We start from the raw sequence: 22604 nt of genomic DNA on the forward strand, positions 1-22604 counted from the left end.
TAGCTGAGAAATCAGCAACCCCATGTGAACATTATTATCTAAGTCCTGTTGCATACTCTGCAGTATAAATACACATAATATGTGTAAATAAAAAATTTCACCTTGCTGTGACATGTTTTCTATACATCTGAAATGTGTTTACACAGTATGGAACAGAAATTGCATGATGATTAACACTGACCATTAGAACCCTGCCTGTGTGTGATGTTTCCAAACTAAGAATATGTGTGCATTTGTTAAACCTTGCTGGAGATTGTATTGTAATGTCTGTTGCCTCAAGCAACAACAACAACAACAACAATAATAATAATAATAATAATAATAATAATAATAATAATAATAATAATAATAAAGAATTATGCTTCAGTAGCTCTTTTTTCTGCTGAAACTGCTGTACATATTTTTGGTTTTGTTCTTTTACCAAAAAAAAAGTAAAATCTCTGCATAAATCTTATAAAGCTCGAAAACATTATCTGTGTATCGTTACAAACATTCATTTTAAAACACGAAAAACGCAGCAACAACGTGCCCTATGCTGTCACATTTCAGCTACCCCACGCTTTCCGTTAATACGTTTTTTTTTCGTCATGCATATCTGAACGCAATAACGCGTGAAACCGTATCTCGAAGCGTATTGGTTCGTGTAAATGTTTACCGTATGTTTCGACTCTTATTCGGAATGCGAAACACGCATGCTCATGTTTTTGCGCATGCGTGTTTAAGCGTAATGCGTGGACTTCATAGCGTCAACTTTGTCATTATACCGTTGTTTAAATTGCGTTGTTGTTAAAGGAAAGGAAGTTGTGGCTTGCGATGAATCAACAATGCACATAAAGACGACAAAACGTTGAAATCACGAAGAATGAAAGCGGTTAGTGTTCATTTCAATACAAGGCACATAAATCCTGTTAAACGTACGCAGTGTCATTTAGCCAACGCTTTCCGAGAGAGCTGGCTAATTTTTAGTTAGCATGCCAGTCTAACTAGCAAAGTAGCTCGAAAAATGACCTTATCTAAAAACCATTATCATATGGTGTTATAAAGTGCTAATAGTTATATGGTGTTGATTTGTTGTCGATTAAAATCTGCTTAGTTTAGATAACAATGTTCGGGTACCGTTAATATTTATGTAGATGGCTAGCATACTGTACCGCATTTGATACATAAGCGACGCTTAATCCAGTTGGGTATTAGCCTGTGGTGTAATAGTGTACAGCTGTATGTAAAAGTGCATTTTTTCGTCAGTTAGGAACAGAAAATACCCCTGTATTATTTTGAGACGCTTTTTGCAATACAGGTACCACAAATATTTATGAATATCGAATAATCATACATATAATTTATGTAATTTGTAATGTTTTCACATCTATGTTTATATATGTATGTATGTATATGTATATATATATATATATATATATATATATATATATATATATATATATAATGTATCATATATAATGTATCATATATGTATATATATATGATACATTATGTTATGGTTTTATATATATACACACACATATATAATGTATCATATATATATATATATATATATATATATATATATATATATATATATATATATATGATACATTATGTTATGGTTTTAACTATGATATTAATTTCTTATAGAACATATAGACCTAGTCAAAAAATATGACAGTATAAATTGTCTATTTAAATCCATGCAAGTCGGTGGTGAAAATTAAATCCCTAGATACAATGTGTACAAAGCATTTTTCTGAACCCAAATATGTAAACGTAACTTATAACAGGGTCAATTCCATTGTGTGCAAGATCCACCCTAATCTAATCTAGTTTTGTACTGGTTGTTTTCTTTGAATTATTTACAGTGGTAGTGATAGGATACAGATTTTGTAAAAACAGATTTTGTAATTTACAGATTTTGTAAAAACAACCAAAAAATTATGATAACCAATTACCTCACCCAATTTTAAGTTTAATTACAGCAGGGTTGCTTATAGATTGCAGTAGTTTTCTACTTCTACAATAACCAGATTCATAATTTATAATATTTTTTGCTATATTGTTTTTTTTACATTGTAAATTACATGCATAAATATTCTGAAAAATATTAATACATAATCTGCAGAATTTTACATTTATAACCAAACTAGTCTGTGTTCCTTTAGTTTAAAAAAAGTAAATTGAGGTCTGTTATGCTTTCTGGATAGCATCTACATTTTATATATTTTAGACGTTTAAGGAAATTCTGTAAAAGTGATTAAATTGCTTCTTTTTACTGTACCATTTTTTTTCTGAAAACAGAGGCTACCCTGACTTCTATCTTTAAATTTTTTATTACAATTAGATGTAAAAATTGGTAAAACCTAGTGATGCAGACTAGTGATCCATGCATTTTGCTAAATGTTTTTTTTTTTTCTAAAAAAAAAAAGTCTGTCCCAGGTATCTGCTATTTGAAGAAAAAAAAGATGAATGAACTTTAACACAATTTTTATGTTTGTATTGCAATGTTTGTAGAAATCTGAGGGGAAATATTTCGTATGTGCTGAGATCAGTTGGCTGAGCAGGTCAATGTGCATCACAGAATCAGGGTAAGTAACATGAATTTTACAAACTCTATGCATTATTTAAGTTATGTGAGCTATTATTAGACTTACTAATATAAATGATCTTTCATATCTGTGTAATTTATACCTACCTGTCAGACTGAATTAGTTGGTTAACAGTAAACTGTTTGACATTTCTTAATCCTTGTTTATTAATTTGCCATATATTGCCATTAAATCCTAATATGAGGAAGAGACATGCATATACATATAGTTACATTACTATCTTTATCCAGATGAGAATGGATTCCCTTTTGAATCTGGTTCTTTTTACGGTTTCTCAGGTAGTTTTGCCTTGCCTCTGGCTTGCTCATTAGGGTTAAAGTTAAATGTAAAATATTAATTTCTGTAATGTTGCTTTGCAACATTGTCTATTATTAAAAGCACAATACAAATCAAATTTAATTGAATTATTATATTTTGGAGATCTTCCATTAAGGTGAGTCATAGAGAAGCAAGATATCCAAAAAATGCAGTGAATATAAGACATGAGGTCATAGGAAGAAAACACAGTGGGTAGTTACATGCCTTGTCCAAACAAACATAAACTTAATTCAGTTTAATATGTGCTTAATTCAGCCATATGTGCTTCTGATCTTATATACCTGCCATTAATATGCATCTTGGTTTATGAAACTGGTCTAATGTGCCTTAGCAATACATCACGATCTGATCACACAAAGGTGGTTTAAGACTCACAATATTTGTAATGTAAACTTAAACTATCCCAGATGGACTGCAGGCTTTTGCCATTGTCCTAACTGGAAAATAAATAATTATTTCAATGCTTTTTGTAAATTTATCTTAATACCACCCAAAACTGCTAGATTAATGGATATTATAGTTGATGCTGTAAGTGCAGAGAAAAAAACAGCTTTTTGTAGCTTCTTTTACTCATCCTATTGTCTGGAGGTTAAGTTTCAAATCCTGATGATGTCACAGCCGTCTGGGATTGCTGGGACTCCACAAAAGCAAAATTGCCTGTGCTGTCATGAACAAGGGGATGGCTTAAACTAGGGATGTAAGGATACCACTTTTTCTCTACCGATCCTTTTCCAATACCAGCGTTTGCCGGTATCGGCCGATACCGATCCAGTATCTGTGTTCTTTTCTACCTTTAAAACTAAAGAATGTATACAACTCGCTTAGTTATTAAGATTTATTTGTTTCTGGCAAAGAAATATAAAAATGCCCATTACTGGATGAAAAATGAAACCTTAAAAAAAAGTATTAATGCAGTAGCAAACAGTACTTTTAAAAGTTAGTGGTATAATAATCTAAACCATATATACTGCAATTATTAAAGATGCCCTGTCACATGTATTTCATTACTTTTGTGGTAATGTCTGAAGTTTACCATGGAACATTTTTTTGTGGAAAAAAATGCCTTGGTTACCTTGTTTCAAGCCATTCTAGTGTGGTATAGAAAGCCTGCAGGAAGACTCAACTCGATTTGTGTCAGTTCTCATTAATATTCAATGAGTTATGCTGCTTGGCTCCAATTGGCTAACCACTAGGTTATGAGAGCATGACCATTCATTCACCCAGAGCAATAAGTAGCCTTGGATAGAGGAACTTTGTTTACAGTCACCTGGAATTGCAGCAGAATGACTTCTTCAGGTATATTGACGTTCAGATATCCTTGCTGTATAGGAAACTCACTGAGCTACACGAATTCTGTGGGCACGGTCTCAAGTGGAAGAGCACAGTAATGAGCGCAATCATTTCTACGTCACTCTGAGCAGCTTTTCTAACTGACCTGATTTCTCCGCTTATTTTTTTCGGTGGCTAGAGCTGACCGGGGAGGTAGCTGTTCATTTTCACATTCCCGACAACACAAAAACATATGGACCTAACACATATAAAAAAATACAAGTAAAAACGGTTTTGTGTAGAAGGGCACCTTTTAAAGTAAATTAGGCAATATTGTAAAGTTAATCTTATATTAGAACTCTTGAAACACAATGCAAAATGTATTAAACAGTAAACCTTGCACCCAAATGAGCGACATGTTTAACGTGCTGAGGTAAATGGAAAGGGTGCCTGCTAAACTTCCCTGTCTGTCGCAGGCAGTTGTGCAACATATTTCCTATAAAATGTATTATATTTATTTACTTTAACATAATTTAATATATAAGTGTGTTTTTCTTATAAGTTCAAGCAATTGTCTATGATGTTTGATGTTCATTAATCAACCACCATGGGCATGGGCGTTGGAAGTAAATAAAAAGTGGGTGTGTCCTGTCCCATCTACATATAATGGTTCCGACGCCCATGGATCTCAGGAAGCAGTAGCGTGGCCAATGCTGTAGGTTTAATTTATTAGGGCATTCCTCAAGCAGAATGGTTTCGACTGGCAGCGCTAAATAATAAAAATAATAGTAATAAAAAAAGACATATGCGCTGAATAGAGACGGTAAAAGTGTGTGGGTCCAATATTATTGGTCTTAAAAAGTGGGTGGGTCCTGTCCCACCCACTTATAATGGTTCCGACACCCATGACCATAGGTATCGGATTTGGATCGGTCACGCACCACCGATACCCGATCCACTCAAAATGCTTGGATCGGCGCGGATACCAATCCAAAATATCGGATCGGTACATCCCTAGCTTAAACTTTCCCATAATAATCATATTAACATTTGCATGTGAACTTTTTTATGCTAATTGAGGCATATAGTGCTTTCCTGCAAAATATGTAGTTGGCTGGCTTCACTTGTCCTGGAGAAACATATGAAAGTTTTCATCCTCCCTAATTTGAAGCTGTCATATAATGGGGTAGACTTAACTTCAGGGTGAGAATTAGCCAAGACTAGGGAGAAAATCAGGGATAAAATATGTTAAATCACATAACTGAAATGCATGAGATCTTTGGGACATTTTGTGGGAAGCCTGACATATCAAATTCATGCAACACCTTTCCTCCAACGAAAATGTGTGAATGATCACCTGTGAGATGTTAATAGAGTATATGCATGTAATTTAGTGCAGTCTAGCATGAATAAAAGGGCAAAATCCCACGTGAACAGATGATGGCGAGTGTGGATCCCTGAAAATGTTAATTCTGTGAATTGAAAGAGGTCCACTACGGTTGGAATTTGTATTCCAGTGATTTTCTGAGTAGTACTGATGACCCAGTGCAGACATGTGCGACTTGTGTATCATACCAGAATGCAGGACCAGCATTCTTTCTGTGGTGAAATGGTAAAAAGCCACCCTCTGTTATTAAGGCAGATTTGCTTTCTTGAGGTTCCTCAGAAATAATAGCGGCTGCTATGCTATGTTAACAAGTGAGGTGGTGTTGACATGATGTGGACACCCAGGAACTCTCTTCATCATGTCTCCTTAGAGAAAGACCGGAGCATAATCACAGGAATTCCTAAACTCAATGATGAACACCATGATTTTGCTGATATTAAAGCTAAGCTACCATTGCACAGTTTGTCATTGCATTTTTCTGTCAACCGCTTGCTTTATAATAGTGTTTGTGTCATTAGTCATAAATGAAGTGGGATTTAAGGTGTGGACACAACACACACCACTGTAGTGTACTGATACCTCTGTAGTGTACCATTGAGGAGTAATTCTATACCCATTTTACAGTCTGGAGTCAATGTGATAAGTCCATAATTCAATTACAGACAGGTTTATAAAGGTCTTAGATTCAGTGCATGTCATCATGCAGTCATTCCTGGAATTTTGGAACCAGAATATTTTACCCATGCAGATGGCATTTGCACCGGACCTAAAATGTCTGGTTTTAAAGATCAATAATTATAATAACCCTTTACCCAGCATTTTTGTGATATGCCTGTATGCTGCAACAACAATTGCCTTCGGGAACTGAAATAAAGTTGAACTTGAACATAATGAAGGAATTAACCATGGCAATTTGAACATGCCAACACTCTGAGAACAGGACACACAGGACAGTCTCAATGTCTGATGTGCACCACAACAGGATTCACTTGACATCCTAGACAACTAATGCCCCTTTTCCACCGAGGCAGTTGGAGTGCTGGTTCGGAACCAGAGCCTAATTTAGAACCAGTTCTTTCTGTTTCAACCGCAAAAGCACCGGCTCCGAACCAGGAAAAGTGGTTCTTAAGTAGCACCAAAACGTTGCTGGTCTAGACGTAAGAGCCGCTTGTGTTCGTGGTTGGGGGCGGGGCTACTGTTAGCGCATTTGATAATGTACCTTAAGTATACTAATGTTTAATACACTTTTACTTTACCGCGATATGATACATTATCAGCACACATGATAGTAAGTAGCTACATGCTAAGGCTAACTTTTTTCTGTGTTAACGATAAAATAACGTTATGTACTTTATCGATTACAACCTCTGTTTATACAGATTACATGGAGCTGCACGTACATGTTTTATTCGCCGAGTTTGGATGCCAATGTAGGTTCGCAAAGCCATGAGCATTAACAGTAAAGCAACATCCGCCATTGTTGTTGTGTTTGTGTTTGCCGCTGCTGCGCTAACGTTGATGGGACACGTGACAGTGACGTCACACTCGGCGCTGTGATGGCTCTCTAGCTGGTGGAAAGGCAAACCAGTTCTTAGAAGGTTCGCCAGTGGAACCAACTTTGAACCAGCACTAGCGCTAGCTCTGAACCAGCACCCGGTTCTTTCCGGTGGTAAAGAGGCAGAAGTTTCAAGAACTAGAGCCATTTTCATTAGGATCAGACTTTGCCATTCATACTGAACTCTGGGCCCAAACAGTGCCAAATTTCCACATGTGATCGGTGTCTTTGTGAAAGAAATGGTGCTTAATTTGCAGTTTGTGTTTCACCAAGTTCTGGTTTCCAGTTTGGGAATGCACTTGCTTGTTGACTAATATTGTCAGTGTAGTTTTTATTATTATTATTTATTATTATTATTATTATTATTATTATTATTATTATCATCGTTGTTATTATTATTATTATGTATCTAGGCCACTCCATTACCTTAATGTGCTTCTTTTTGAGCCACTCCTTTGTTGCCTTGGCAGTGAGTTTTGTGTCATTGTCATGCTGGAATACCCATCCATGACCCATTCTCAATGCCCTGGCTGAGGGAAGGAGGTTCTCACCCAAGATTTGATGCACCATGGCTTTCTCCATCGTCCCTTTGATACAGTAAAGTTGTTCTGTTCCCTTAAAAGAAAGACATTCCCAAAGCACAATGTTTTTCCCTCCATGTTTGACAGTGGGGATGGTGCTCTTGGGGTCATGGGTAGTATTCCTCCTCCTCCAAACACGGCAAATTCAGTTGATGCCAAAAATCTCAATTTTGGTCTCATCTGTCCACAACATTTTAATCCAGTTCTCCTCTGAATCATTCAAATGTCCATTGGCAAACTTCAGAAGGGCCTGTACATTTGCTTTCTTGAGCAGGGGGACCTTGCGGGCACTACAGAATTTCAGTTCTGCCCGGCATAGTGTGTTACTAATTGTTTTCTTGGTGAATATGGTCCCAGCTGCCTTGAGATCATTGACAACATTTTCCCATATAGTTATGGGCTGATTCCTCACCATTCTTATGATCATTGAAACTCCACGAGGTGAGATCTTGTATGGAGCCCCAGACTGTGTTATTTTGTGTTTCCTCCATTTGCAAATAATCGCAGCAACTGTTGTCCCCTTCTAACCAAGCTGCTTGGCGATGGTCTTGTAATCCTTGTAATCCAGCCTTGTGAATGGCGACAATCTTATTTCCAACTTCCTTGGACAGCTCTTTGGGCTTGGCCATGGTGGAGAGTTTGGAATCTGATTGATTGATTGTATTTGTGTAAAGGTGACTTTTATACAGGTAACAAGCTGAGATTAGGAGCACTCCCTTTAAGAGGAACACCGGGGAGCCAGAAACATTGTTGATTGATGGGATCAAATACCTCTTTCATTCCCTAAAATGCAAATCAATTAGTTATAGAACTTCTTTGAAATGCGGTTTTATGGATTTTTGTTGTTGTTATTCTGTCTCTCACAAAAATAAATAAAACGTTCTTTTGGGGGTTCCACCCTACTTCTGTCGCGTTTCCGCCTAGACGGCGAAGGTGTGGCTGTCGTGGAGGCCTGTCGGTGTGTCTGAAAGCTCATCTGCTGGATGTCTCTGCTGCCTTCAGGATCACGCAGATTCTCTGTATGCTGACACTTACTGGATACAAATGATGGCTGTCTGGTTCTGGATGTCGGCTTCCCGGAGAATGAGGTGCCTCGGCCCTGTTGCCCAGCCTCCCTCTGGCTCCAATTTCAACAAAGCCTCCTTCACTTCCTGTGATTGTGATTAGACTAGACTTTTTATATTTTATGACAAGGATTATGCCTAATTATGACCGCGTCCTTGTTCTTCTGGATTTTCATATTTATTTGTGTTCACCTGACAAGCCCTTAGTGAAGGACATTTTATATCTTTCTGAATTCTTCAATCTGGTCAAACCTGTGGCTGGTCCAACAGATGAACCTGGACATACATTCATGTTGCTTGCGTGTGTTTAACCTGGAGATCTGTGATATTGTGTTTTCTGACTATATGCCTGTTCTGTTTGAGGTGGGCTTTTCCTGTCCTGCAGTTAAAACTCCTGTGCCTGCTAGGTTTTTTAATCCTTTCTTTTTTTTTTTAATCATTTCTCTGTTGGTCAGTTCTCTGCTGTGTTTGAGCAGCTTGGCCACCGCCTCATACACGGGACTTAATTGCCTAGTTTCTCTCCTGTTGCTGTTTCCAAGAAGGCGGCCCGGCAGTAGAACGCAGCGGCCACTCCGGATAGAGTATGGTGCTATTTACCTTTTTTTGCTCCCTGAACAATAAATTGGAATTCATCCGACTCGAACGCACTACACAGCGAGCGTTTAGAAACTGTTACGTCTTTGTTGTCATGGAGACGTGGCTCAGCGTCAGAGTTCCGGACGCCACCATTCAGCTTTATTGGCTCACCTCATTTCGTGCCCGCAGAAATGCAGCTCTGTACAATAAAGCAGCCTTCACACTGCACATGACAAACGGAAACGACTGTCGGATTTCGCCCCTTAGTGACAGTCGCACGGAATGTGCAATATGGTCTTGTAGACGTGAACATGGGAGAGAAGCTAGGTGCAACTTTTGCACTAAACAGTGATAATCACCGAGACTTTTTCTCCGAGTCAGGTAGTGTTTTATCATCACTGATTTGCAATGTTTTCTTTTGCGTATCCAGTAAAGGAGAGCAAAAGCAAGAGCCTGTATTCTCCCTCCATTTATCATGGTGAATGAAGGAATTAATTATTGAAGGAGTACAATCAATCAATGCAACAATAAATCCAGAAAGACAGCAAATAATTTGAGTAAACATGGACACAACATTAAAAATAATACAATATATTAATAATTTCTTACTTTTTTTTATCAATGCCAATGTATTTAAAACAAAACGATTGTTTTTGATAAAGTTTAAAAATGACTAAAGTTAATATTAATACTTTTCAATAATTCTTATCACCTCGCGCACACGAACCTGATTGGACAACATTTTAATATATCACATCCGGTCGGGATATCGGATGCGGTGTAGTTGCACAAGTTAAAATTTTTTAACGGATCCAACGCTCAAAACGGATCAGAAAATTGCAGATCCGCAGATGGCCGGCACCTCACGCAGCCCCTTTGAGACTCTCCATAGGAAATGAATGACTTCCGGTTTATCGGCTGTCGTTTGTCGTGTGCAGTGTGAATGCCGCTTAAGGCTCGTGGTGGTGGTGTGTGTGTGTGTGTTTACATCAACACAGAATGGTACAAGTGCTTTTTTCTAGTTACTGCTCATGACTAGTGGAGTTTGTGACTGTTAAATGCAGGCCATTTTATTAACCACCGGAATTCACCACGGTTTTCATTGCCGGAGTGTACATTCCCCCCAGCACTAATGCTGAATAGGCTGTATGTGAACTCTATGGGGCTATTAGTGATCTGCAGAACGTTCACCCCAGACTATTTATCATCACCGGAGATTTCAATCATGCAAATCTCAAATCAGTGTTCCCTAAATTCCATCAGTATGTGGACTTTGCAATGAGAGGGGAATTGTTGTTTACACAAACATTCCTGGTGCGTATCGTGCAGAGCCCCACCACCATCACCACCTTGGCTACTCAGACCACATCTCCTCATTCCAGCATACAGACCACTGGTCAGAAGCTCTAAACCGGTTCTGAAGCAGGTGAAAACCTGTATAGCAGGAGCCACTTCTTCTCTTTATGACTGCTTAGAGTGCACTGACAGGAACATCTTCATCTCCTGCAACCAACGGTGACTTCATCAACTTGGAGTAGTACATGGCATCAGTGACCAGCTACATCAGCAAGTGCATTCATGACGTGATCATCTCCAATACCATCACCACATGCTCCATCCAGAAGCTGTGTGACTGCTAAAGTGCATGTGCTGCTGAAGACTAGAGACATAGTCTTCAGAACAGGGGACAGGGCAGCCCCAAGTACAGCAAGGGCCAAACTGCTAAGCTTGCACATGCCCAGACAATCCACAGCCACTTCCAGGACAGCGGAGACACCTGGCGCATGTGGCAGGGCATACATTCGATCACAAACTACAAGACAACTTCACCTGCCTGTGATAGTGATGCCTCCCTCCCAGATGCGCTGAATGACATCTATGCTCGGTTAGATGTGCAGAACAACATAGCGTCAAGGACAACCATCCCTTCCCCCAACGATCAGGTACTCTGTCTATCCACGGCCGACATGAGGAGAACTCTACGCAGAGTTAACCTACCGAAGGTTGCTGGACCAGACAACATTTCTGGCAGGGTGCTAAGGGAATGTGCAAAACAGCTAGCGGATGTCTTCACTTACAGCTTGAACATTTTTCTGAGCAGCGCTGTTGTTCTAACGTGCCTCAAGACAACCAGCATTGTCCCCATCCCAAAGTAGTCTACAGTGTGAATCTATCGTCCCGTCACACTCACACCCATTGTAATGAGGTGCAAGCTCGTCATGAGGCACACCAAGACCCAGTTACCACCCTTACTGGACCCCCTATGTATCTTCCAAACCACACCACGGACAATATCATAGCCACAGCCCTTCATTTAGCCCAGGGGTCGGCAAACTGCGGCTCCGGAGCCGCAAGTGACTCTTTCATCCCTCTACTGCGACTCCCTGAAGATTTGGAAAATAAATCTTTGATTTAAATTTATTATATTTTAGTTAGTTCTAAATTCTAAGATTATGATGTTCTTGTAATTAAAATAAACCATTTCAAATTTTTTTTGTCGCTCAAAATATGCGTCATAACTGCCGACTTGTGAAATCCGACACACTGAAGCAGACGCATTTTTGGTTTGCTGCAGCCAGCAAGTTTAAATTTTAATGTCATGCAGGGCTACCAAGTGTCACGCATTGAGAGTGACAGTCACTCAGTTCTGTCTTTTCTCCTGCTCTTCTGCCACACATAGTATTTCTCACGCAGAAAACTTTTTGACTATTTATCATATATTTAATAAGATCAAAATGTATCAGTCCGCACCGCTGTCTCTATGGAACCGGGCAGGAATCAAGCACGTCTCAGTTCTTAGTCGAGCCTGACATTTATCAGCCAATCAAAAAAAGAGGCTAAACAATAGCCAATCAGAAAATAGCACTATCTGGGAAAGAATGAAAAAAATTGGGGGGGTGGGGGTTGGATGTCATGCTTGCCTGTCTTCAAAACTTGAGAGCCCTGGCATGAATACGAAGAGGACTCAATTAGACACTGAACATTTTATTTGAAAGTAACCTTCAACCCAGTGTCTTTTTGTTAAGGTTAGTTCAAACTATTTCATAAATGATTTCATAAATCAAGACACTACAGTTTTTTCTATACTTTCCATAAAGGTAAAAAAAACTATATATGCAGTCTTCATTTTAGATGTCAAATGGGTTTTGTGGCTCCCTGTGTTTTTTTTTCTGTGGGAAATGGGTCCAAATGGCTCTTTGAATGTTTAAGGTTGCCGACCCCTGATTTAGCCCTCACCCAACTGGGCAATAAAGACACTTTTGTACGAAAGCTGTTCATAGACTTTAGTTCAGCATTTAACACAATCATCCCTCAGCACCTGATTGAGAAGCTGAGCCTGCTGGGGCTGAACACCACCCTCTGCAACTGGATACTGGTCTTCCTGACTGGGAGACCTCAGTCAGTCTGGTTCAGGAACAGCATCTCCAGCACCACCACACTGAGTACTGAAGTCCCTCAGGCTCAGCTTATTGCTGACTCATGACTGTGCAGCAATGCACAGATCAAACCATATCATTAATTTCGCCGATTACAGGACCGTGGTGGGTCTTATCAGCAAGAACAACAAGTCAGCATTCAGAGAGGAGGTGCAACAGCTAACTGCCTAGTGTAGGTCCAACAACTTGGTCTCAACCTTAGGAGAGCACAGAGCGACCACTCTCTGCTGAACATCGACAGATCATCTTTAGAGATCAAGACCACCAAATTTCTTGGTGTTCATCTAGCAGAGAACTTCACCTTGTCACTCATAACAAGCTCCATCACCAAGAAACCCCAGCAGCCTCTAACTACTTCTTCCCCCAGCTGCATTACTGTCTGGTTTGGGAACTGCACAGTCCTGGATCGCAAGTCCCTGCAGCAGCTAGTGAGGACACTTGAGAAGATCATTGGGGTCTCTCTTCCCTTTATCATGGACATTTGCAACACATGCTGCATCTGCAAAGCCAAATAGCATTCTGGATGAACACACACCCCTCAAACAAACTCTTCACCCTCCGGTCATCTGGAAAAAGGTACTGAAGCATTTGGGCCCTCATGACCAGACTGTGTAAGAGCTTCTTTCCATAATCCATCAGAATCCTCAATGAATGATTTTGTGATGACAAATAATTGACTGTGTGGCCCCATTAAAGACAAAGCACTCAACAGTTAAATCTGAGCCCTGGTTTAATGACTAATCTCAGGTACTCAGCAGGACAAACTGCAAGTGTCGCTTCAATTGTTGAAAGATTGTTGGCGTAATTATCAGATCACTATTAAAAAGGCCAGAAGAAAGCGTTTTCATCCAAAATTCCCTCTAACTGTCATAATCCACATGTGCTTTTTAATACAATTGACTCTGTTTTTAATGCCTCTGCTTGCTTGGAAGCCTCCTCGGAGTTGTCTTTCTCCAGTTTTATGTGGATAAGTTTGACACTATCAGGGCCCTTATCTCTCCTGCTGTTACTGCCACCTCTGTCTCCGTTCCTTGCTGTGCTGTTTTTGACTGTTTTCAGCCATTAACTCTCACATTTAAAGTATGAGGTTTGCCATATTAACCCCTTAAGTTCTCTCCGTGATGCTTTCCCCCTCGATTAAAGACATTTTTTGGCATTTGGTTCTCAATTTTGTTAACAACAATGTATCCTCTGGTGTGGTTCCTACTGATCTTAAACATGCAGTAGTACAACCACAAATCAAAAAACCTGGTCTTGATCACTCTGTGCTAGCTGCCTTCATCTCCAGGCTGCTTTTCCTTTCTAAGATTTTAGAAACAATTGTATACATACAATCATTTTTTGGTGAACAAGACATTCTGGAGGTTTTCCAATCCAGCTTTGAAACAATGCATAGCATAGAGTCAACTTTGTTAAGGGTTTTTAATGACATCCTTATTGCGCCTGATGCTGGTGACTTTGTGATCCTTGTCCTGCTAGACCTAACCGCTGCCTTTGACACAGAGAACCACATTCTAATATCTTGCCTAGATCAACTTGTGGGTATTTGTAGCCCTGTTTTAGTGTGGTTTAGGTTCTACTTAACAAATAGTACTTTTTTTGTGTGTCTTGCTAGTATTGAATCCTCCCCTGCTCCTTTGTCCTAAGGGTTTCCACAGGACTCGGTATTGGGGCCATTAATCTTTGCGCTTTATTTGCTTCCCCTGGGATCCCTCTTTAGACACCATGGGATCTCTCCATTGTTATGAAGATGGTACCCAGATCTATATACCTGTAAAGCGAAAGGAGGATTTCTCTATTGCACATTTCCTAGCATGTCTTAATGAACTTAAAGCTTGGATGGTGTAAAACTATATTTTAATGATAACAAGACAGAGCTGGTGATGTTTACATTACATTTACTTTTCTGCCATTTAGCAGACACCCTTATTCAGAGTGACTTACATTTTTATTGTAATTTATACAACTGAGCAATTGAGGGTTAAGGGCCTTGCTCATGGGCTTAGCAGGTGAACCTTGGCGTACATGGGATTCCGATCAGGTGTCCAACACCTGATCCACTAGGTTATCCACATTGTTTGGCCCATGTGGCTCCTGCAAGTCTCCCCCTGTTGACCTGTGTCCCTTGGCATTGCATGTTAGACCCCTGATAGCTAATTTTGGTTTTAAATCTGATCTTAAATTGGATAGCCATATTGATGCAGTGGTGATGTCCAGGTTCTTTCACCTAAGGTGCTTAGCTAAACCAAAACACAATTTCAACACTAAGCAGACAGAAAAAAATACATAAAGATTACGTTTTTTGTAATCCCATGTCTGTGTCACTAAAAAAACTTTTGTTTGTTGCCTATGCTCCTTGAATCCTGGTGTATCAAGCTTGTAGCACCATTGATCCCACCAAAGGCTCAAAGCTGCAATCAGTGCCAAGGGTCAACATCAACAAAGTGCTGGTTAAAGGGTCTGAATTCTAAAGCAAACTGATATTAGGTTTCTTCACATTGTGGATGTTTCAGAAATCTGAAACTTGCCAGTTGAAACATTATCAAACAATGTCTGTTATTATGACTGACTCTTCTGTACATTTCACCCATCCTGCTGATCCCACTTAAACATTTATGACAAAAAAATTGTCATTTATGATTATCCTATATATTTTATGCACCTCTTTACCTAGTCTGGAAAATACCTCAAAGCATTTACTTGTGCATTTAGCTCACACTTTTCCAAAGGTACAGTGGGGCTCGAAAGTTTGGGCACCCCAGGTAAACATTTGTATTAATGTTCATAAAACCAAGAAAAGATGGGAAAAATCTCCAAAAGGCATCAAATTACAGATTAAGCATTCTTATAATTTGTCAAAAAAAAAGTTAGATTTTATTTCCATCATTTACAGTTTCAAAATAACAGAAAACAAAAAAATGCCATCTGCAAAAGTTTGGGCACCCTGCGGGGTTAATACCTTGTACTGCCCCCTTTGGCAAGTATCACAGCTTGTAAACACTTTTTGTAGCCAGCCAAGAATCTTTCAATTCTTGTTTGAGGTATCTTCGCCCATTCTTCCTTACAAAAGTCTTCCAGTTGTTTGAGATTTCTGGGCTGTCTGTCACTCACTGCTCTTTTAAGGTTTATCCATAGAGTTTCAATTATGTTGAGGTCAGGAGTTTGCGAAGGCAAAACCTTCAGTTTACGCCTCTTGATGTAATCCACCGTGGACTTTGAGGTGTGTTTAGGATCTTTATCCATTTGTAGAAGCCATCCTGTCTTTAACTTCAGCTTCTTCACAGATGGCATCAAGTTAGCAGCCAAAATTTGCTGAAATTTTATTGAATCCACTTTTCCTTCTACTCGTGAAATGTTTCCTGTGCCACTGGCTGCAATACAACCCCAAAGCATGATTGATCCACCCCCATGCTTAACAGTTGTACAGAGGTTCTTTTCATTAAATTCTGTGCCCTTTCTTCTCTAAACGTACCTTTTGCTTATTCCGGACAAAAAATTCTATTTAATCTCATCCGTCCACAGAATTTGTTTCCAAAATGCATCAGTCTTGTTTATATGTTCATTTGCAAACTTCAAACGCTGATTTTTGTGGTGAGGACGTAGAAGAGGGTTTCTTCTGATGACTTTTCTTCCATGAAGACCATATTTGTACAAGTATCTCTTTATAGTGGAATGGTGTACCACAACTCCAGTGTCTGCCAGATCTTTCTGGAGGTATCGTGCAGTCAAACGTGGGTTTTGACTTGCTTTTCTCACAATCCTACGAGCTGTTTTGTCTGATATTTTTATCTTGCTTTAACTTCCACTCTTCCTGATGACTGCCATGTCTTAATTACATTCCGAACAGAGGATATTGGCATCTGAAAATGCTTTGCTATCTTCTTATAGACTTCTCCTGCTTTGTGAGCATCAACTATTTCAGTTTCAGTTTCTAGACAACTGCTTAGAAGAACCAGGTGCTGATTGTTGAAGCAAGATCAGATGAGTCCGGGCATTTAAAACCTTTGAGATTGACATCCTAATATGGGATGTTCAAAGACCATGTGCAACCTTGACAAAGGTGTCCTTGGAGCAGGCAGATTTAAAGGTTTTGCTCAAGATCCCCACAGTGGTAGATTAGTGGCTTAAGGACTTCAACACATTACATTGGCATTAGCAGCCCAGAGCCTTACACACAGAACCATTATTTCCCAGATAAAGGTTTATATTTTTATTTGGGAAAAGTTGAGCAGGGGTGGACAAATTCTTTAGATGAATTCTCCAGATTTTCCCAGTTGCTCTGCATTGTGCTTTTATATTATATGGCCAAAATTTTGTTGGTATTTGTTAAACTTTTGCCGAAACATTGGAAGCTTTTCCTTTAATTTGTCTTCTCTTAATTTTGGATGAAGCACCCTAAACTAGTTCCAGCATGAAAAAGTAAGGGTTTGTTAAGACATGGTTTGCTCAAGTTAATGTACAACTCAACACATTAGTGGCCTCAAAGCCCTAATATCAACTTCACTGAACACCTTATGCATTTGAGGAATTAGAATCCTAGCTGTATTCTCGCCTACCCTTCCTGGTGTTCTTGTGGATGAATGTGGACAAATCCCCATAGCCATATTCCAATATCCAGTGAAATGGCTTCCTAAAAGAGTGGAGACCATGTAGTGTATGTGACAATTAAGTACCTAATTGGATACTTTAAACATTTCTTTGTTTCACCATTTTAGTTTCTATGTTTGGGCCTCCTTGTCTTCCCAATATAGTGTACATATTTATCACCACACATTTACCTGCTGGAGGCATAACTGTTGAAACATCTGTAGTGTCAGAAATCAACTTTTTTGCTCCTATGTAGTATTGATGTACTTCAGAAGATATCAATGGAAATATTGGAACAGTTTTGTCTGGATTTGCAAATGTGGTGTATATTTAATATAGCAAACCTTTATACATTGATGTTGAATTTCAGGTCAAGTAGTGACCTGCTTTATAGGCATTATACATTTCTAGTTTGCTTTTGTCATTCATGAAATTCAGTATTACATATCATTTTGTCATTAATTCATGATTGAATGCAAGCTATCTTTTTGTTTTAATGGTAATAAATATTCTTATCACCATTGCACTATTTGTTTTTCGTAGCACTCTAGAGGTAACACACTAGAGGTCATGATCAAACAGGGGCTCTATACAGTAATATTGTGTCTTTATGCCTTGAATTCCTCACAGTAAAATAATCATTTGAATTAGGAAATATAGAACGAATAGATATTACTGAATTTCCTTTTCATTTGACATCCACTGAACTAATGTGTTGCACATTCTTTCCTAACTCATGTTTTCCCGTTCTCTTTTTTAGATGCTGTCCTGACTCAAGATGACAAGCGAGAGAATGAAAGGAATACCTTTTATGCTTGGTATCCAGTATTTCTAGATCCCAGATTTCACTCTATTCCATCTGTACTTTGGGGATCACAGACTTGTTGAATCAACAACCTCCTTAATAGAGGGAGGAATTGATGTAATCGGGGAAAATATTATATTATTGTAATTGCTTTCAATGGAAAGTTTAGATGTTTGGAGTTTCTAAATTATCTTTTAGGAACACATTAATGTTATATTTATCCCACATCTTTTCTCACTTTTTTATTGAATAGTTTCCTAAATCAGATTTTAAGTCTTGGTTGAATAGACATGGCATACAATTCAGTTGATTTTTCAATTGGAAATGAATTCATCTGCACAGAATGTGGTGAAGGGTTTGGCCAGTACCCAAAACTGATCAATCACATGGCAAATCATGGACCCATTGGCCCATTTTCTTCAATTTCTGAAACTGCAGCTAATGGTTGTGACAAACCTATTGAATTTGCACTTCATGAAAATGGAACACTCACAGTGGTTGATAGATCTGCTTTATCAAACTTCTCATTCTTGTTTGGAAAACCCATGTCAAAGATATTGTCGAACCCAGCACATTATCAGGATTCCTTGCCAAGCAAAGTAGCAGAAAGAGACCATGCCCAGTGTAGATGTGAGAGATGTGGTCAAGTGTTTAGGAACCAGAGAAGTTTACAACAACATCAACGCTATCGTCCCCTTGAACAAGGGTTTAAATGTACTTTATGTTGCAAGATCTTTTATGATAGAGAGAGCCTTCGTGGGCACCTTCAGAATCATGCTCATGAACGTTTTTACAGTTGTGGACATTGTGGAAAACGTTTTTTAAGACAAGAGACCTTGTTGTTACATCAGAAAGAATGGCATGGGTTTCTTGGATCCAGGAGTTCAGGTAAATTTGATGAGGACCGTGAAAACGGTATAGATAAATCATATCCTTGCAAGATTTGTGGCCTGCGTTTCTTTTGGTTATCAGACTTGCAGAGCCATCTGCTTAATCATTCTTATATCAGCAAAGCAACTGATGATCCCACACAAAAAGAGAACATACAGGAACAAGATGAGAGTAGTCCTAAAAAAAGTGCCTCCCATTCTCCTGATGATTCTACTGACCGATCATATCGTTGTGGCTTGTGTGGAGGACACTTTAATTGCTTGTCAGATTTGAAAGAGCATCATCTTTCAGATCATCCAGATGAGGACTCTTCCGAGCCAGTATCTGAGATTAAACGACAATCAGTTAATTATTATGGTATAATGCGTCAAACAGTTTCAAAACACCAAACTCAACGAATGGATCTATTGAGGCCACGAATGAGAGGTAGACCAAGAGGAGGTGCTTCCAGAGGTAATCCACACTCTAAAGTATTTCCTTGCAAACAATGCCATCGTGTTTTTGTACACTCCAGTAGCCTTTCCCGACATATGCGATACCATAAGGGTACCCTTCACACATGCCTTTATTGTGGTAGACACTTTCCACAAAGATGTGATGTCACAAGGCATGTTGCCATGTACCATAGTTCAGACATAAAGCCTAAGGCAGATAGTGAAAAGTTAGACCAAGAACATGAAACTGCTACACATGAGTCACCAAAAATGGAGACAGGCAATGGGAGTGATGATGAAGATCAGGACACTGTAGACCAACAGTCTCCAAAACCACCAGAAAACGAGGAGTTGCCAGATACTCAAGAGACCTCTCAACCCAAACACCGGATGACCTACAAATGCAAGGACTGTGGTAGAGTCTTTAGGCTACTTGGCGTATTTCAGCGACATGGCCGATACCACAGAATAAACCCTTCTCGGGTATTGTTAAGTTGTCCTCTGTGTCCATGTCGCTTCACCTTCCGCTCTGCTCTTGAGCGCCATCTAGAGAATCATGATAAAGAAGGATCTGAGAAGCATGGTCAGGAAGCATCCCCAACAGAGGCAGAGACAAATACAGAGTATGTGGAAAATGAAGATGATTTGAGTGTTGAACGAAGTGAGTCAGATGCTGAATCAAAAGATGTATTATATGAATGCACTGAATGTACTGAGACCTTCACAGAACTACAACTATTCCTCAAACATCAAAGCACTCATGGTTGAAAGACAATTTGAAGAGACGGCATCTTGATCTGTTGATTTACTGTTTCATACAATGCCACAGCTGCGATGTTGTGCAACAAATCAAGTACATACTGATTGCATCAAGGTTTTCTAAAATAGTTTCAAAAGAGAAAACTGAATTTGTACTAAAAGTTGGTACTTTGAACCATTTGTTTCCTACTGTGAAGGTTCTTACACCTAGCTGTCTATCCATCTTCATTTTTCACTTACATTTAGTCACTTACCCTGAAACATTGGGTTTGTCCTTTACAGAACCCCACTCATATCTGACTGCAGTGTGTACTCATTTGATATTGAATGTCTTCAGAGCTGCCACTTACTGATTACCAAGACAGATTTTGTTTACATGTTTAGTTCCCTTCCCAGTTTTCTTTAGTAGGCTCTGGTTAAATATTGGGTGGTATATTGCTCATAGAAATAAGTTTCCATTATTTTAACAATTTATAAAAAGATGTACTGAAAAAAAAGTATTTGTATGCACAGTATATAATATTGGTGCCATCAGGTAATATACCTTTACAGCAACTGACTACAGAGAATAATTTCTGCTAAAGATTTACTGCTAAAACCCAAGATGTACCCTTAAAATAACAGCCTGGTCTGGCATTTTGGTTCTGTCTGGTTCAGCCATTATTGTCAGAAGTCTGGGGTGAAGTCATGTAAGTTGATTTTGTTAGAGCCTTGGGTACAGTTGAAATTAAGTTCACTGATGCATGAATATGCAGATTTATATTGAGGGCTTTCTTGGGACTAAAATCATGCTTGATTACAAAATGCACCCCAGGTCCATTGCCAAGGAAAAGTGCTTTTAATTCAGAAGACTAACTTCAAATATAATGACTGCATTTGCAGTTAGGAGACCAATTCTGATTTGAGGACAAGTTAGTTCTGAATTGTCATCTGACTTTATCCTGTTCTGCTGTAAAGACTATACATATATATTTGGTAATTGTTTCTGTGGTGTGAGGTGATTTTTTAATAATGACTGAAACACAACTGCAGATCTCTTGTGTACTTGTATTAATAAAGTTCAATATTTTACATCATGTGTAATGTATTTTTTATGTTTGTGCATCAGGGTGGGGTGAAACAATTTTCTATAAATTCCAATAATTCTTTTTTTACTTTGGTAACTCCAAATATCAATACAACTGAATTACATTAATTTTACCAGAGCTCACAAGATACTGATGCACTAATGTCTGTCTGCTCTACTAAAGGTATATATCATCAATAAACAAATTGCATAAATATTTTCATGATCTATTACCAGGTGTTTTGTTAAGGGCTGAAGAGATGACTATTTTTGTACCTATATTAAATAGGTATGGTGCTAAGATATTTGCCAGTGTACTGCAGTTTTTGGTTAAAGGATATGATAGTTTGAGCTAACTTGATCCTAAAATTTATCCAGGTCATAGGGAACATGTTGGATTGTAACCGCCTGTTTTAATTTGTATACATAAAGCAGAGTTTCTTCAATTCATTCCTAGCGACCTCAACAGTCCTGGCCCAACTTTGTCAAATGTGGGTTCTTGTAACTTGTCTTAAGAAGGGTTTTCCTAAAGCAACACCGGGTTATCAAGTAGTTAGGGAAAGTTTTGGTACACACATGATATAACCTGCCACTTTGGAGTCCATACTTTTGTGTTTACCCTGGCCAGTTTGTATAAAAACAATAATACACAAAGGTTCATATATGGCTCCTTGGCTAGCTTGCTAAGACAGACATTAGGGCACCACAGATTAATATGGTCATATTCTGTTGGCTGGCATGTTCAAGCTTGAGCCACCAACTGCATGAACTATCAGAACAAACAGTAGGAACATTGTCAGGTCTAGGAGGCAGCACCCTAGCACAGGCACAGCAAACAAAATGGCTCCACAGCAAATGCTGGTCGGTTCCGTCGTCAGTCATGTGGCCAAGTCTGGCAACAACCGTGCAGCCATCTTACACAACCTCAGCTGAAGGAACATGCGCAAAGGCACAAGAGATTGCGCATAATGGACGCTGAAATGGAGGCCCCGTAGAACCGAAGGCGGGACCTACACGCTTTGTACTTTCATCTGATTGGTTTAAGTGGTGGTTGTCGCGAAATATCCCGGGCTTCTGCACATTGTTTGGGGATGTGTTGGGTGTTGTGTGGAAGAAACTAACGGCAATTTATCAACGATTCTGTTATTTTAACATTTCACGCAACTCCTTCAACAAGGACTTGGGTACGTATATATGTAGTAGTGCTCTTCGCTGTCTTGCGAGGTGCCTTGGTACGTCGGGAGCAAGGAAACAACCCCTTTCCTCAGAAGGACGGTA

The 22604-nt window shown here is 39.0% G+C and overlaps 2 protein-coding genes across 4 annotated transcripts in view; both read left to right on the forward strand.

The window, feature by feature from the left end:
- Positions 1-677: 677 nt before the first annotated feature.
- Positions 678-21331, forward strand: si:dkeyp-84f3.5 (uncharacterized protein LOC334144 homolog). Its single transcript, XM_027153714.2, has 3 exons — positions 678-871; positions 2503-2576; positions 18132-21331. Exon 3 carries the CDS (start codon positions 18467-18469, stop codon positions 20267-20269), a length of 1803 nt encoding a protein of 600 aa, XP_027009515.2. The 5' UTR covers positions 678-871; positions 2503-2576; positions 18132-18466; the 3' UTR covers positions 20270-21331.
- An 890-nt stretch (positions 21332-22221) lies between these two features.
- znf1035 (zinc finger protein 1035) overlaps positions 22222-22604 on the forward strand; it is a 35804-nt gene continuing 35421 nt past the window's right edge. For 2 of the 3 annotated variants that reach the window (XM_047811427.1, XM_027153701.2), the window contains exon 1: positions 22222-22601. The gene's annotated coding sequence lies outside the window, so the exon portion shown is untranslated. The remainder of the gene's footprint in view (positions 22602-22604) is intronic. The other variant, XM_047811428.1, reaches the window with a different exon arrangement.

The sequence above is a fragment of the Tachysurus fulvidraco genome, chromosome 3 (assembly GCF_022655615.1).
Source record: "Tachysurus fulvidraco isolate hzauxx_2018 chromosome 3, HZAU_PFXX_2.0, whole genome shotgun sequence".
Lineage (NCBI taxonomy): Eukaryota > Metazoa > Chordata > Actinopteri > Siluriformes > Bagridae > Tachysurus > Tachysurus fulvidraco.